Here is a 14,721-nt window from a genome sequence, read left to right on the forward strand (position 1 = left end):
ATTTTATTGAATGACTTTTTAAGAGGCAACCATGTCTAACTATTAAGTAACTTAAAACATTTTACTGTGCAAAAACCTACATATGCATTATGGATAAAATGTAAAACTAGTAAGAATTCCACTAAAACAGAGACTTTCTGTGTGAGAAGACCAATTGGGGGCAGCCATGGACACCAGGATTTGGGAGGAGAGGCTCCACTAATGTGCCTCAATCACATCTGGGATTCTGACCTCTTTTATGAATTGAGTCCCTTGATAAGACTTACTTTGAACAAATTCATTCCCTAACACAAGAGGGATGGGAAAGTGTCAGAAGCCTGGTACACTCCCTGTGAATTCTGGTGAATGTTCCAGAGCAGGTGTCACAAGGCAGGTGGTATACCTCCTTGTACTGGAGGCTGAAGACCTGACTAACCCAGGGGTGGCCCTTGTCTAAAGCCCAAACCGACTCACCTTTCTGGTCGTCAGGATGCCCTGGTTGCTCTCTGGGTGGGTGGTGATGCTAAAATGGTTCCCGTCATCACCTTCCAAGATGCGGTAGGTGGCGTGCCAGGCTGGTGAGTTGGGGGCATCCAGGTCACTCACTGTCAGCCTCTGTACCTCATGGCCCACCATGTTCTCGGGTACACGGGCCTCGTACTGTTGGTGTGGGAAGCACAGCATAGTCAGAGCAGAGGGCTCTCTACCCACCCTGAGACTGTTCCACTCTTCACCAGCTATGGATCCTCCGTGCAATTCCAGGGGAGCTCCATGCCATTCACTCTTTCTGGGACCGCCCAACCCATATATCAGGGTTTCAGGGCACACACATGCACATAGTCCCGAGTATCAGCTGCTGGGACAGAGCACAGGGATCTTGAACCTACCTTTTCTACATCCAGGGGCAAAATACCCCAGTCATCTCACTGGTCTGGGTGCCCTAAACCCTGCCATGCATAGCCCACCCATCCAGCTGAGGTCAGAAAGGTATGAAGAAGGTGGTGAGAAAGACTAAGTGCCTGACTGCTGTGTGGCACTGATTAGGAACTTTTTTGGAAGTTCTGGAACAGGTGGCAAACAATGGGAATTCAGTTACTCAGAACAAATTTTTAATCAAGCCTAAATAATATTTAGTAGCCAGAGTTATCTAAAGATGGAAGGGGGGTGGGTGTCATCCCGACTGGCATAGAGTCCTCTGTCACTGGAGGTATACAAGGCATTCACTAGGTGAAGGTGGGCAAGTATGGTGAGGCAAATCGTAAGTTTTCATATCGACAAGGATTTTCTTTCTTTGTCTCTCTCTTTCAGTAAAGTCTACTCCCAGTGTGAGGCTTGAACTCATGACACCAAGATCAAGAGTCATGTGTTCCGATGACTAAGCTCAGCTAGCCAGGCGCCCCTCGACAAGGATTTTCATACTGAGCTCTTATGTACCAGGGATTGTTATGAACTGTACAGAGATTATGCCATTTAAAACTCAGAAGAGGGGCACCCGGGCGGCTCAGCTGGTTAAGCGTCTGCCTTCTGCTCAGATGATCCCGACATCCTGGGATTGAGCCCTACCTCGGGCTCCCAGCTCAGTGGGGAGCCTGTTTCTCCCTCTCCCTCTGCGTGCTACTCTCTTTTTGCGCTCTCTCATGCCTCTCTCTCAAATAAATAAATAAAATCTTTAAAAAAAAAAAAAAAAGAAAACTCAGAACAATGCAGTAGGTAATATGGTTTCCACCTCACAGATTAAGAAATCGGGGCACAAAGAGGTTAAGTCGTTTGCCTCTGGTCACACACTAGGAAGTGGTGGGACGGGATAGCAAGCAATGTGAGCTGCTTTCAGAATTTCATTAGAAAAGAAAACCTTGGGGATCCCTGGGTGGCGCAGCGGTTTGGCGCCTGCCTTTGGCCCAGGGCGCGATCCTGGAAACCCTGGATCGAATCCCACATTGGGCTCCCGGTGCATGGAGCCTGCTTCTCCCTCTGCCTGTGTCTCTGCCTCTCTCTCTCTCTCTGTGTGACTATCATAAATAATAAAAAAAAATTTAAAAAAAAAAAAGAAAAGAAAAGAAAAGAAAACCTTGGACAGAAAAAAAAAAAAAAGGAAAATTTCAGTCCTCTATCACCTGCTGAGGGAAGAAGGATTGAAAGCGCATTTACCTTCTGAGGATCAAACATGGGAGCATTGTCATTAGCATCGAGAATTTCCACTATGGCCACTGCAGTGGTAGTAGAACCATCCCCGTCCATGTCTGTCGCCTGGATGGTCAGCGTGTACTCAGGGACTCTCTGGGGATGAAAGGAGGTTCAGGTTGAGGGGTCCCTCAGCCTGGGCTCCCAGAGGCATAGCCCTGGATGGATGGCTGTGGAGGGAAGGGGAGTATGTCCCCCACCTCCCAGTGTTCTCTTAAATCCCTGGCCCACTGCTTACCCACTGCAGGAAAGAACAGAGGCAGGGGCGGGGTGGGGGGCGGCAGGAATACAGACCCAAATAGTTCTCCTGGGCCAACCGGGGGTGGAGTCTGGTCTGGGCATTGCCCCCTGGTCCTGGGGTGATGCAGAATGGGAGCTTTGAGTGGGGATTTGGGCAACAGTATTAATTAGGAAACAGTAGGCAACTCCAATATCCATGGAGCTAATTCTACTTTGTAGCACACAAGGGACAAATCTGGGAAATGTGCATGCTAAGTGAGCCATTCCGAGAGGAAATGAGAAAACCTACAGAAAATATCAAATGCCTGCATTTTACAGCTGGCTCCTCAGCCTTAACGAGATAATTTGGCACCACGCCATTGGCTCTAGAGAGCTGTGGGACGTCAACATGGGAACACAGCAAGCAGCAGCCATTCCCAATTGACCTGGATACTCACTGCTCTGCCTTGGGCTTTGGGGCACGGATGGGGGGGGGGGGGCTCTACTCTTGAGCGTCAGGCTCCAGCCTGAGCAAGCCTGGGTAGGCAGCACTTTCCCTGAGAGCCACTCACCTCTCGGTCCAGGCCACTGGAGATGACACTGATGGTGCCCGTGCTCCGATGGACAGTGAACATGAGGTCATGTGGGTCCTTTGGCTCCTGGCTATGGATAGAGTAAGCAACCACCCCATTATAGGTGTTGATGGCATCGTCCTCATCTGTGGCTGTCACCTGCATCACAGAAGTGCCTAGAGGGGAGAAGGAATGAATGAATGAGCACCCTTCCCTTTTAGCTCCAATTCCAGCCTTGCCCACTTTTCAGAACTCTGAGAGGCTCCACCCTGCCCATTAGCTTGGACCCTTATTCCACTTTGTGGCAGATTGATACTTGGTGTTCATTTTCCATTCTTCATGTCTTTCTTGGAAACAAAATCCTCATAACCATTTTAAGCTGAGCACAGTCCTGTCTGGAACGAAGACTATTTCCCATCCCTTCTTGCAATTAGTCAGCTATATCTTTGAGACTAAATTCTGACAAATAGTATATACAACTTTGGGGAACGTGCTTTTTGAGGATGGGGCTTATTCTCCTCACCCACCACTTCCAGGTGTAACCGCTGGAGCTCTAGCAGCAACCATGAGGTAATCTTGGAAATAAAGCCCAAATAGCAGAGCAACTAGAGAGGAGGGGCCTAGATTGAAGCACCATTCAAGCCTTGATTGTCCACCTGTAGGCTTCTTATTATAAGGATAAAATGAGGTTCCATCTCATTTAAGGTACTGTTTTTCTTTGGGGGATTTCTATATTGGCAATCTAGCCAACTCACACTTCTTGAATTCTCCACAACTCAGAAAGGAAGGAAGAGAACTCCTCCCCAGTAGCATCTGTCTTTGAGGTCATTATGTATTATATCTTAATCTTGACAATTCTTTGCAGGTCACATTGTTTCCATTTTCTTTCTTTTTTAAAAAAATGGTTTTATTTATTTATTTATTTATTTGAGAGAGAGAGAGAGAGAGAACGCAAGTGGGGGGAGGAGCAGAGGGAGGGAGAGGGATAAGCAGACTCCATGCTGAGTGCAGAGCCTGATGCAGGGCCCTATCCCAGGACCCTCAGATCATGACCTGAGCTGAAATCAAGGGTTGGACACTCAACTGCCACCCAGGTACCCCCATTGTTCCCATTTTCAGATGTGAAGATTGAGGCTCAGAAGTAAAGAACTTGCCCAGGGTTACAGCAAAAGAGGTCACAAGTAAAGAGGCAAATCAAGATTCAAATCTAGATCTTTGTAGCTCCAAAGCTAGTGGTTCTCAAACATGGCTGATCATCTGAAGCTTCTGGGAAATTTTTAAATACACAGATTCCAGGCCATACTCTAGGATCATTCTTATTCAGGCATCTTGGGATGGAGTGGGAGACTCTGAATATTTAAGATGATCCCAGGTGATCTAATACAGAGCTGAGGAAATCAGGTATGGAGGGTTCTTCCAGCCTGTAGAGGTCTGGTCAGACCTCTAGATGGTTCCAGAAGTTGACCCAAGGCTGTCTGGGCCCAGGGAACCTCTCTCTCCAGCTGTCCCCTCCCCCGTCCTCTTACCAGGCAGTACCCCTTCCAAGACGCTCCCTCTGAAAACATCCTGGGTGAACTTGGGCTTGTGGTCGTTCTGGTCTGTGACAATGATGGAGATGTTCATGGGGTCTTCCACTGAGGCACCGTTCTCTGATACGGCGTGGCCATAGAGCTGTGGGTGCACAGGTGTGGGGTCAGCCTGGCCCCGCCCTCCCCACCTGGCCATGGGGCCCTGCTTCTTGGCAGATGCTGCAGGTTACTTGCCTCATACTTTGCAATCTTCTCCCGGTCCAGTGGCTTATTCAACAGCAACCAGCCTGTTTCCTTCTCTATGGTGAAGATACCCTCGGGGGGGCTGTCTGCGCCGGGCCCTGTGATGCTGTAGAAAATCTTGGTGCCTCTGTCCTTATTAGATTTGAGCTAGAAGCAAAAGAAAATGTCAGCTGACAAAGTCTCAACTATCTCACGATGGCAACAGAGGTGGGGAGGGGTGGTGGAGAGGCGCTGCCTTATCCGAATCCGCTCCCATGGCGGAGGCTCTAAGGAGCAAGAAACCCCATCAGCAGGCTTTTCGATGAAGGTCCCTGAGGCCAGCAAGGACTCCACAGGAGAAGGCGCAATTGTACCTGATTCAGCCTCTGGGGGAAGGGGCCCTTGCCATTCTCAGAGACAGAGATCGGTGGAACCACCCATTCTCTCTTTTGTCTTCGCAAGACACGGTCGAATGGAAAGATCTTCAATGCTTTCCTTTCCTGCAAGGAGAGGGGACCGCTTAACCCAGACATGCAGACACCCGACATCCTCTCACTTACAGAAGTTAAGAGTGAGGAGAGAGACCGAAATGGGCTTACTGCAAAAGACAAATTGAAAATAATCCTAAGTATTCATTTATAGAGAACCAATCAAATACATCCTAATACTTCCATCTAGTGGAAGTGCCATACAGCACTAAAAATGAGGAATGAGGAAGTCTATGTGCTGGTATGGAAAGATCTTGGATATATGCTATTAAATGAAAAAGAACAAGGTATTTTATTTAACAAATTAACGGAGTTAATATGTACCATCTTTGGTGTGAAAGGGTAGGAAAATAAGACCATGTATTCACAGAGGCTCGTATATAAACAAAATGTGGGGGGATATACAAAAGAAATTAAAGGTAGGGTTATCTGTCAGAAGGAGACAGTATGCTCATCTATTTTTAAGTGCAGAAAGAAGGTGCAGACATGTGAATAGTACACTAGCTTTTGCATAAAAGACAGGAGGAAAAAGAGTATTTGTGTATCTCTTTATGTATAAATACATAAAAATATATAATATGTTTAATATAAATAAACTTTAGGAGGAAAAAAAACCTGGGAACAGTGGTTATCTGTGTCTAGGACAGGGTATTAGGTACATGCAGAGAAACAAAGGGAGGTTATTTGCTGTGTATGTTTTTCAATTTTTTTTTCTTTTTCTTTTTTGGAGAGAGAGTATGGACTGGGAAGGGTGGAGGGAGAAGAGGGAGAGGGAGAAGCAGACCCCTCGCTGAGCAGTGAGCCCCACGCGGGTCTCAATCTCAGGACCTTGAGATCATGATCAGAGTCCAAGGCAGGTGCTCAACTGACTGAGCCACCCGGGCACTCCTCATTGTGTAACTTTTTAATATTTTCAAATTTTTGAACTATGTGGCTATATTAGTTATTCAAAAAATTAAAAGAACAAAATGCCTCAGGCCTGTCTTCCCAGAGGCTCATGGGATTGGCAGCCCTGCATTGGAATCACTTTCCCGCTGGGTTTAGCCAGATGATAAAGAAAAGAAGGAAACGGAAGTGGGAAGGGAATCCGAGGGGCGGGCACTGGGTGATTGCACCCAAGGCAGTTCCTTGCGCCACGGGCCTGACTCTGGCGCCTCTATCGGGGTGTTGCAAGCTGTGGGCAACTGAGGGCTAGCACGGCCTCCTCTGAAGGGGCAACGTGGTTCGCCATGGCCACAGCAACCAGGACGTCCCGGCCAGCAGCAAGCTGAGCATGCAAGGAGAACATGTTTCTTCCACCTTGCCAGTGCACGTGGTATCTTACCTGGACTGTTCTATCATTCAGCACAGCGAAATCACTATCAGTGCTAAGCAGGGCTGACTCTTGCCCAGGGCAGTCCATGCAAATCACTGTGGAGAAGAAAGAAAGACAGTATTAGGAAGGAGGGGGCTTCTGGAAGTTACATCAGGGGAAGCAACATCTGACAACAGCCCTCTGACAGGATCAAGGGCTGTTCCAGAGACCTGGCTTTGGTCTCCATTCTGATCAAATAGGAGTTTCAGATGGGGCTTCCAACTTTGGTCTCAAGAGGAAGACCAAAGGTTTGTGGTTTGTGGGCCAACCCCTTATCTGCTCCTGACACCAAAGAATCAAGATCATAGTCATTCAGCACATCGGCCCCAGGTGGTCTCATGAGACACAGGTTAACCCAAAGTCATACTTGGAGGCAGGAGACTGTCACCATTTCAGAAGACTAGGAGTCTACCTACATGCAATATGCATCCTGCTACATGGCTGCTCACACAGATCATTCTGGACAACCTCTAGCTGTCCCTCTGAATCCCCCCCCTGCTTAGCCACCCTTTAAAGAAGCACTCTGAGGTGATAACTACCATTCAGGAAGCTAGAGACCATGCCCATTTCATCCTTACAACTACCTTAACAACCAAGGTAGGTAATTAGCTCCTTTGGAAAGATAAGAAAACTGAGGTTCAGAAGCCAGATGGGCCTTATTCCAAAGTATTCTCTAGAGCATGTTCTTACCCACCCTTTCTTGTGGTCAAAGCATGAAAAGAGGGGACCTGAGGGCCCACCTGGGCCCCTCAGCACCATGCGCTGTCCGTGTGGTTCCCTAATGCTGGCCCAGACACTGGTGTACACTGGTTCACCAGGTTCTAGCACAACCTGGCCCATAGGGACAGTGCCACAGGAAAAAAAACTGTCCTTTTTTGAAAAATTATCCTTTAGTCTCAGATGATGATTGGTTAATTTTTTCTTCTCCCTGCTGTCACCACTCCCTTCTTCCTCTATGATGACGATTGTTTAAAAAAATCATTCCTGGGGGATGCCTGGGTGGCTCAGCAGCTGAGCATCTGCCTTTGGCCCAGGGTGTGATCCTGGGGTGCCGGGGTAGAGTCCCACATCGGGCTCCCTGCTTGGAGCCTGCTTCTCCCTCTGCCTGTGTCTCTGCCTCTCTCTCTCCCTGTGTCCCTCATGAATAAATAAATAAAATTAAATTTAAAAAAGTAGAATTCTAGGGACACCTGGGTGGCTCAGCAGTTGAGCATCTGCCTTCTTACTCAGAGTGTGATCCTGGGGCCGGGATTGAGTCCCGCATCGGGCTCCTTGCAGGGAGCCTGCTTCTTCCATTGCCTGTGTCTCTGCCTCTCTCTATGTCTCTCTCTCATGAATAAATAAATAAAATCTTAAAATAAAAAGTAGAATTCCAAATGACAAATATCCAGAATATAGAAACAACTCCTAAAACAGAATTTCAAAACCAAACATTCTAATTATAAATAAATTTTAAAAAATAAGTAAAGGACCTGAAAAGATAGCTGTCCAAAAAAAAAAAAAAGATCTACAAGTGGCCAATAAGTATATGAAAAGATGCTCAGAATCATTAGTCATCAGGGAAATGCAAATCAAAGTCACAATGTGATACCACTTCATACCTACTAGGAAAACTATTTTTTTAAAAAGATTTTATTTATTTATTTATTCATGAGAGACACACAGAGAGAGGCAGAGACACAGGCAGAGGGAGAAACAGGCTCCACGGGGGAAGCCCGACGCGGGACTCGATCCTGGGTCTCTAGGATCACGCCCGGGGCTGAAGGTGGTGCTAAACCGCTGAGCCACCTGGGCAGCCCAGTAAACTATTTTTTAAAAATCAGGGGAGAGATAACAAGTGCTGGCCAGAAATTGGAACACTCTGGCATAGGGAATGTGAAATGGTACAGCTGCTGTGTGAAAAAGTTTGGTGGCTCCTCAAAAGGTAAAGAGCACTACCGTGTGATCCAGCAGTTCTATTTCTAGGTATACACCCAAAGAACTGAAAGGAGGAGCACACACAGATACTTGCACACTAATTTCCATAGTGTCATTTTTCACAGTAGCTGAAAGGTGCAAACAACCCAAGTGTCCATAAACACAATGCGGTATGTCCTTGCAACAGAATACTCCTCAGCTTTCAAAAGTCACGCAATTATGGCACATGCTACAATATGCATGAACCTTGCAAACATCATGGTAAGTGAAATCAGCCAGTCACAAAAGGACAAAGGATTTCGTGTATACGAGGTACCTAGAATAGTTAATAGAGAAAGGAAGTAGATTTGAGGCTACCAGGGGCTCTAGACAGGGGCAAGTGGGGCGCTACTGTCCAATGGGTACAAAGCTTCTGTTTGGGATGATGAAAAAGTTCTGGAGATGGATTATGATGCTGGTTGTATCACATCATGAATGTGCTTTAACACCACTGAATTAAAGGGATGCCTGGGTGGCTCAGAGGTTGAGCATCTGCCTTCGGTTCAGGGCGTGATCCCCGGGCCCCGGGGTCAAGTCTACATCAGGCTTCCTGTGAGGAGCCTGCTTCTCCCTCTGCCTGTGTCTCTACCTCTCTCTGTGTGTCTCTAATGAATAAATAAAATTAAATCTAAAAAACACCACTGAATTATTTACTTTAAAATGGTTAAAATGGTCAACTTTATGTTATGCATATATTTTACTTCACTAAGAAAAAACAGCAGAAGTCTGATGTGGGAGTGCAAAACGGAATAGTCATTTTGGAAAACTGTTGGGTAGTATTTACCAAAGCTAAATATACACATTCCCCAGGACCCAGCAATTCCACTTTGCAGTAGAGACCCAACAAGCACATACACACTCCCCCGAAGGCATGTGTTATAATGTTCACGGCAGCACCATTCCTAATGGTGAAAAGCTGGAAACTGCCCAAAGGCCCATCAGGGCAGAAAGGACAGAAACACCTCGGTATATTCACATAACGAAATGAATCAACCACAAGGACAGGTGACACGGATGAATCTTACAAACCTACTGCTGAATGACAGAAGCCAGATCTAAGAGGACACAGGTGTGAGCGCATCGACGTGAGGTTCAAGAACAGGCACTGCTAACCAAGGTGAATGAAGTTAAGATGCTGGTCATCTTTGGGGAGAGGGCTCAGTGAATGGAAGTGGCAAGGAAGGGAGGCTGAAAGGCGAACAGCAGAGCTGCCCTAAGCTCCACAGAGCCTGGTGCCAGCTCCCTAGAACCCAAGAGCTCACAGAGAGGCAGACTCCGGTGGCAGAAGCCTGGAAATGTGCCTGTGACAAAGAGAAGATACTTAGAAACCAGGCTGCCCCCTTGCCAAGGTCCCTACTAAAGAGTGGAGGGCTGTGACATGCTTGGCCCGTAGGAGGGAAGAGAGGAATCTAGGTCTGAGTCAGCTCCAGAGGGTCCTGGAGGAAGCGAGACTCCCAGGGTGACCCTGCCCTTTGCCTCCTGCACAGAGCTTTAGAGTCTCCTCTTCTTTTAGGATTTTATCTATCTATCTAATGTATTTATTTATTTAATTAGAGAGAGAGAGCGTGCGTGCGCGTGTGCACAGGCAGGGGCAGCAGGCGGAGGGAGAGAGAGAAGCAGGTTCCCCACCAAGCAAGGAACCTGATGTGGGGCTCGATCCCAGGACTCTGGGATCATGACCTGAGCCAAAGGCAGACGCTTAACCGACTGAGCCACCCAGGTGCCCTAGAGTCTCATCTTCTCAGGCATCTTGCTTTGGCCTAGAGCTAAAAGGACCAGGAATGATATATGACAACGGTTATATCACCTTAATATAGGGCAACAGTTAAATAATCTATGGAATGCTTACTCCATGGATTATTTATCCAACTATGCAAAATGATATTTATAGTAGAGTTTTTAAGTTATCTAGGGAAGTTCTTATGCTATGAAGTGAAAGTCAGCGGAATGTAGAAAGGCCTATATGAGATATGCAACTATGCACATTTCAAAAGACTGAAAGGAAATGACCCTTTCCAATGACTGGTGATACCAACAACTTATTTTTCTGAATTTTCTGTCAAATTCTTCACATGAATTGCCTCATTCTCCCCACCAAACTCATATGTTGAAGTTCTAACCCTCAGGACTGTACATGGAGACAGAGCCTTTAGAGATGTGCCAAAGCTAAAACGATGTCATTAGGGTAGGGCTCAAGCCAACATGACTAGTGGTCGTATAAGAGGAGGGAGTCTGGACACAGTTACAGAGGGAAGAGAGGACAGCCAAGGCGAGAGGCCTCACACAAAACCAACCTTACCCACACATTACTTTTCGTTGTTTAAGCTCCTAAGTCTGGGTAACTTTGTTATAGCAGCCCGGCAAACTAATACAGGCTGCTCCATTCTCAGGAGTCAGGAATTCTTCCCCTCCTGAATTAATACTAACAGCCGACATTTAAATGCCTTCTTACTTAATCTTCACCAAGCACCCTATGGAGTAGATTTAAAGTCCATTTTCTAGTATGTGAACCAGAGGTTAAATGAATTCACTGAAGTTACATAGGAGCTAGAATGGCCTGAGTCATTTTCTTAACTGTTATCCTTCTTGAGTGTCTTTCAGATACACCTGAGAGTTTCTTTCCTTATCTCTTCCCCACCTCCCACTACCTGTTCTCCTTCTCCATCAGTTAAAATAATGGAGTCTGATTTTTAGATGCCCGGTGAGGCAGTGTGATGTTTAGGGGAAAGCACTAGAGTGGGGCAAATAACAGTATCACTCTTACAGGGTTGATAAATGAGAATATAAGTAAAGGACTAAGAGAATGCGTTATGTCAGGGTCTGCCTTGGATGCAGTTAGTGGACACAGAGACAGCTGTAGGCAATGACATTAACTTGCTCAGGGGATCTGGTGTAAGGCATTCAAGTGCCTTATTCTCTGGGCCCCACCATCTATTGTTTGTTGAACTTTTGTACCTGAAGCCTGCTTTCCCTTGGTTTGAAAGGAGAGACACATGCTATTAAGAGTTATTGAAGAGTGGAAGGACCAAACACACTTGTTCCTTAATGTAATAAGAGTTAAGAAAAGCTTAAAGGGAATACCTAAAACTCCTTAGGTGATTCAGCATTCCTTAAAGGTATGTTAAGGATGCATACAAAGATCCCTCAACATTAGATGGAAACAACAATTTAGGTGTTTTTTTTAAAGATTTTATTTATTTATTTATTTATTCATGAGAGACACACAGAGAGAGGCAGAGGGAGAAGCAAGTTCCCTGTGGGGAGCCCGATGTGGGACTTGATTCCAGGACCCTGGGATCACACCTGAGCTGAAGGCAAATGCTCAACCACTGAGCCACCCAGGCAAAAATACATTTGCATTTTTAACTGTATTTGAAAAATACCTCTGGAAGGTGACCCCCCAAAAATGGGCTTACAAGCAGAAAAACCAACAGGTAGGGAACAGGGATGAGATTTTTCTTTTTACTGAATACCCTTCTAAATTTTTTTTTTTTTTAAGATTGAGCTGAAGGCAGATGCTCAACTGCTGAGCCACCCAGGCATCCCAATACCCTTTTAAATTCTGACCTGCATGAATGCATTAGCTTTTCAAATACTGATTAAAAAAAAAAAAAAAAAAGAACAGTCCTGGGGCTCCTGGGTGGCGCAGTCAATTAACTGTCTGATTCTTGGTTTCAGCTCAGGCAGTGATCTCAGGGTTGTGAGATCAAGCCTCTCTTGGGGCTCCAACCCAGCAGGGAGTCTGCTTGAGAGTCTTATTCCTTCTCCCTCCACCTTTCCCACTTGTGCTCTCTAAAATAAATAAATCTTTAAAAAAAAAAAAAATCAATCTCGTTTCCCATTCTCAAAACAGCCTTCTTCTTAAGGAAGATCTTCAGCTAACAGAGGGGTGGCCAGGTAAGCCTGTAAGCTGTTTCCCTTAACAAGAGACTATGAGCTCTCCCATCCTCTTCTATCAGGTTATCCAGCTAGATGCTAATGGATTGACATTCCCCCAACCCCACCAGAAGCCTTAATCCTCCAAACTCTAAAAGATGTCAGGAACCCAGAAACCCTCTGTTTTCTACAAAATCTGCCCCACTTGGGATCCCTGGGTGGCACAGCGTTTGGCACCTGCCTTTGGCCCAGGGCACGATCCTGGAGACCCGGGATCGAATCCCACGTCGGGCTCCCGGTGCATGGAGCCTGCTTCTCCCTCTGCCTATGTCTCTGCCTCTCTCTCTCTCTCTGTGTGACTATCATAGATAAATAAAAATTAAAAAAAAAATCTGCCCCACCTTGCAAATGTACAGTACACTTAAGTGTCCTGTTGCTGGTCCATTCCCATTATCATATGGCTCCAAATATTTGTAGTTGGGCTACCCATCTATTGTTAGGACAGTGCCAACACTCAAGGAGAAGTCAATAGTCATGTACCCCAAGTCTACGTGCCTCACACTCAGGTTGCGTACTCCCATTGCATCAGAGGGCCTGGCCCCATCAGCTCTAACTGGCATTCAGTTGGATACAGAGCACAACCAAGGGGCAGGAGTCAGGCAGGCAGGAACAAGCTTCAACCCACTCTGCTTGAGACACCCAGCTAAGTGTTTTGCTATCCAAATCCTTAGAAAATAACCTGTAAGGTGAATATTACTGCCCCCGTTCTGACAATTCAGAAAACAAGAGGCTGCCTGGAATTGAAGTGCCTCAGGAAGCAGCTTCAGAGAAGTAAGTAAAGTAGGTGAGGCCCCACAAGTAGGAAGCAGTAGGACCAGATTTCAATCCTAAAGTCCCATAAATGATGAAGAGCATAGGATTTATTTTTTTTTAAAGATTTTATTTATTTATTCATGAAAGACACAGAGAGAGTGAGAGAGAGGCAGAGACAGAGGCAGAGGGAGAAGCAGGCTCCATGCAGGGAGCCCGATGTGGGACTCGATCCCAGGTTCCCAGGATCAGGCCCTGGGCTGAAGGCGGCGCTAAACCGCTGAGCCACCGGGGCTGCCCAGAGCATAGGATTTAAAGCCCATAAGACCTGAGCTCAAATCCATGTGTGAAGCTGTTTCCGCATCTGAAAACGGAAATACTACTACTTATCTCATAAGATTATTTGGAGGATTAAATAAGACAACGCTTGTGTGCACTGAGTACTAGGTCTAGCTCACAGCAAGCCTTCAGTAAAAGGCTCCTCTCATCTATTCACAAAGAATTTAAGGTTTCTCATTTTTTTTAAAGATTTTATTTACTTATTCATGAGAGAGAGAGGGGCAGAAACACAGGCAGAGGGAGAAGCAGGCTCCACGCAGGGAACCCGACGTGGGATTCGATCCCAGGTCTCCAGGATTACGTCCTGGGCTGAAGGCGGTGCTAAACCGCTGAGCCACCCGGGCTGCCCAGGTTTCTGATTCTAACTCTGGGTCTCTCCCTACACCAAAGAGAAACCATTTCTTAAAGTGGGTAAGGGATTAGCCGCAGCCAAATGTTTTACCTGAGGGATGAAGCCCTGAAGCAAGAAACATAGGACCAAAGAGCCTACTAGGGACCTGGCTCAGTCTGCATTTGGAGACAACGGTTTTGTAGGGGTGCCCCATGGTTTACTGGGGGAGGCAGAGGATGGCAACCTCACAGACAAGCTAAATTGCCCAGGGAAACTTGCTGAGGCACCAGTAGGAACATGAGTTCTGCCTGCGAGCCATGAGTCACAGAGAGGCTGGCAAATGGTAAGCCCTGGGGCGGATCATTACAACTTCCTCCCTGATACTTCCTGGCACCACTGGCTTGTACTACTGGTTTCAAAATGAAATTGATCTGAAACCAGGTCTCACCATCATTCATCCCCTTCTACCCCACCTTCTAACAGCTAGTGAAGCAAGCTGATTCCCATTCCTGACTGTAGCCTAGCTCCACAAAGCCACACATCTTGGCCAAATCATGAGGGCATGAATGGGCTTGAATCAACCTTTTTCTGGGGTATGTTGATGAGCACTGATGAACACATGGGTTAATAGTTCAGCTCTTAAGACTGGAAAACACCTGAACATAGTTCTTTTGCATCTACCTGGGGCCTTAAAGTCACTTAACTACTTTAGACTCAAAAGATTCTGAATCATAAAGCCGATGAACCTGATGGAGAGTTAAGTATTTGTATCAATATGAATTGACAGCTTTCAGCACTGAGCCTAGCACATGATTCCTAGAATATTGCTGGGGAAGGCAGTTAGTAACTTAAGATTCCCCCTTAG

General features: G+C 46.4%; 1 protein-coding gene across 1 annotated transcript in view; it reads right to left on the reverse strand.

Annotated features, from left to right (window-relative positions):
* The window catches only part of CDH3 (cadherin 3), a 45,484-nt gene that overhangs the window by 13,728 nt on the left and 17,035 nt on the right, over nt 1-14,721 (reverse strand). Inside the window, exons 3-9 of the mRNA XM_041769872.1 lie at nt 6,515-6,600; nt 5,077-5,202; nt 4,715-4,870; nt 4,478-4,622; nt 2,952-3,127; nt 2,128-2,256; nt 454-639 (exon numbers count right to left, since the gene is read on the reverse strand). Coding sequence (XP_041625806.1) covers nt 454-639; nt 2,128-2,256; nt 2,952-3,127; nt 4,478-4,622; nt 4,715-4,870; nt 5,077-5,202; nt 6,515-6,600 — 1,004 coding nt within the window. The remainder of the gene's footprint in view (nt 1-453; nt 640-2,127; nt 2,257-2,951; nt 3,128-4,477; nt 4,623-4,714; nt 4,871-5,076; nt 5,203-6,514; nt 6,601-14,721) is intronic.

This window comes from Vulpes lagopus, chromosome 10 (assembly GCF_018345385.1).
Source record: "Vulpes lagopus strain Blue_001 chromosome 10, ASM1834538v1, whole genome shotgun sequence".
Lineage (NCBI taxonomy): Eukaryota > Metazoa > Chordata > Mammalia > Carnivora > Canidae > Vulpes > Vulpes lagopus.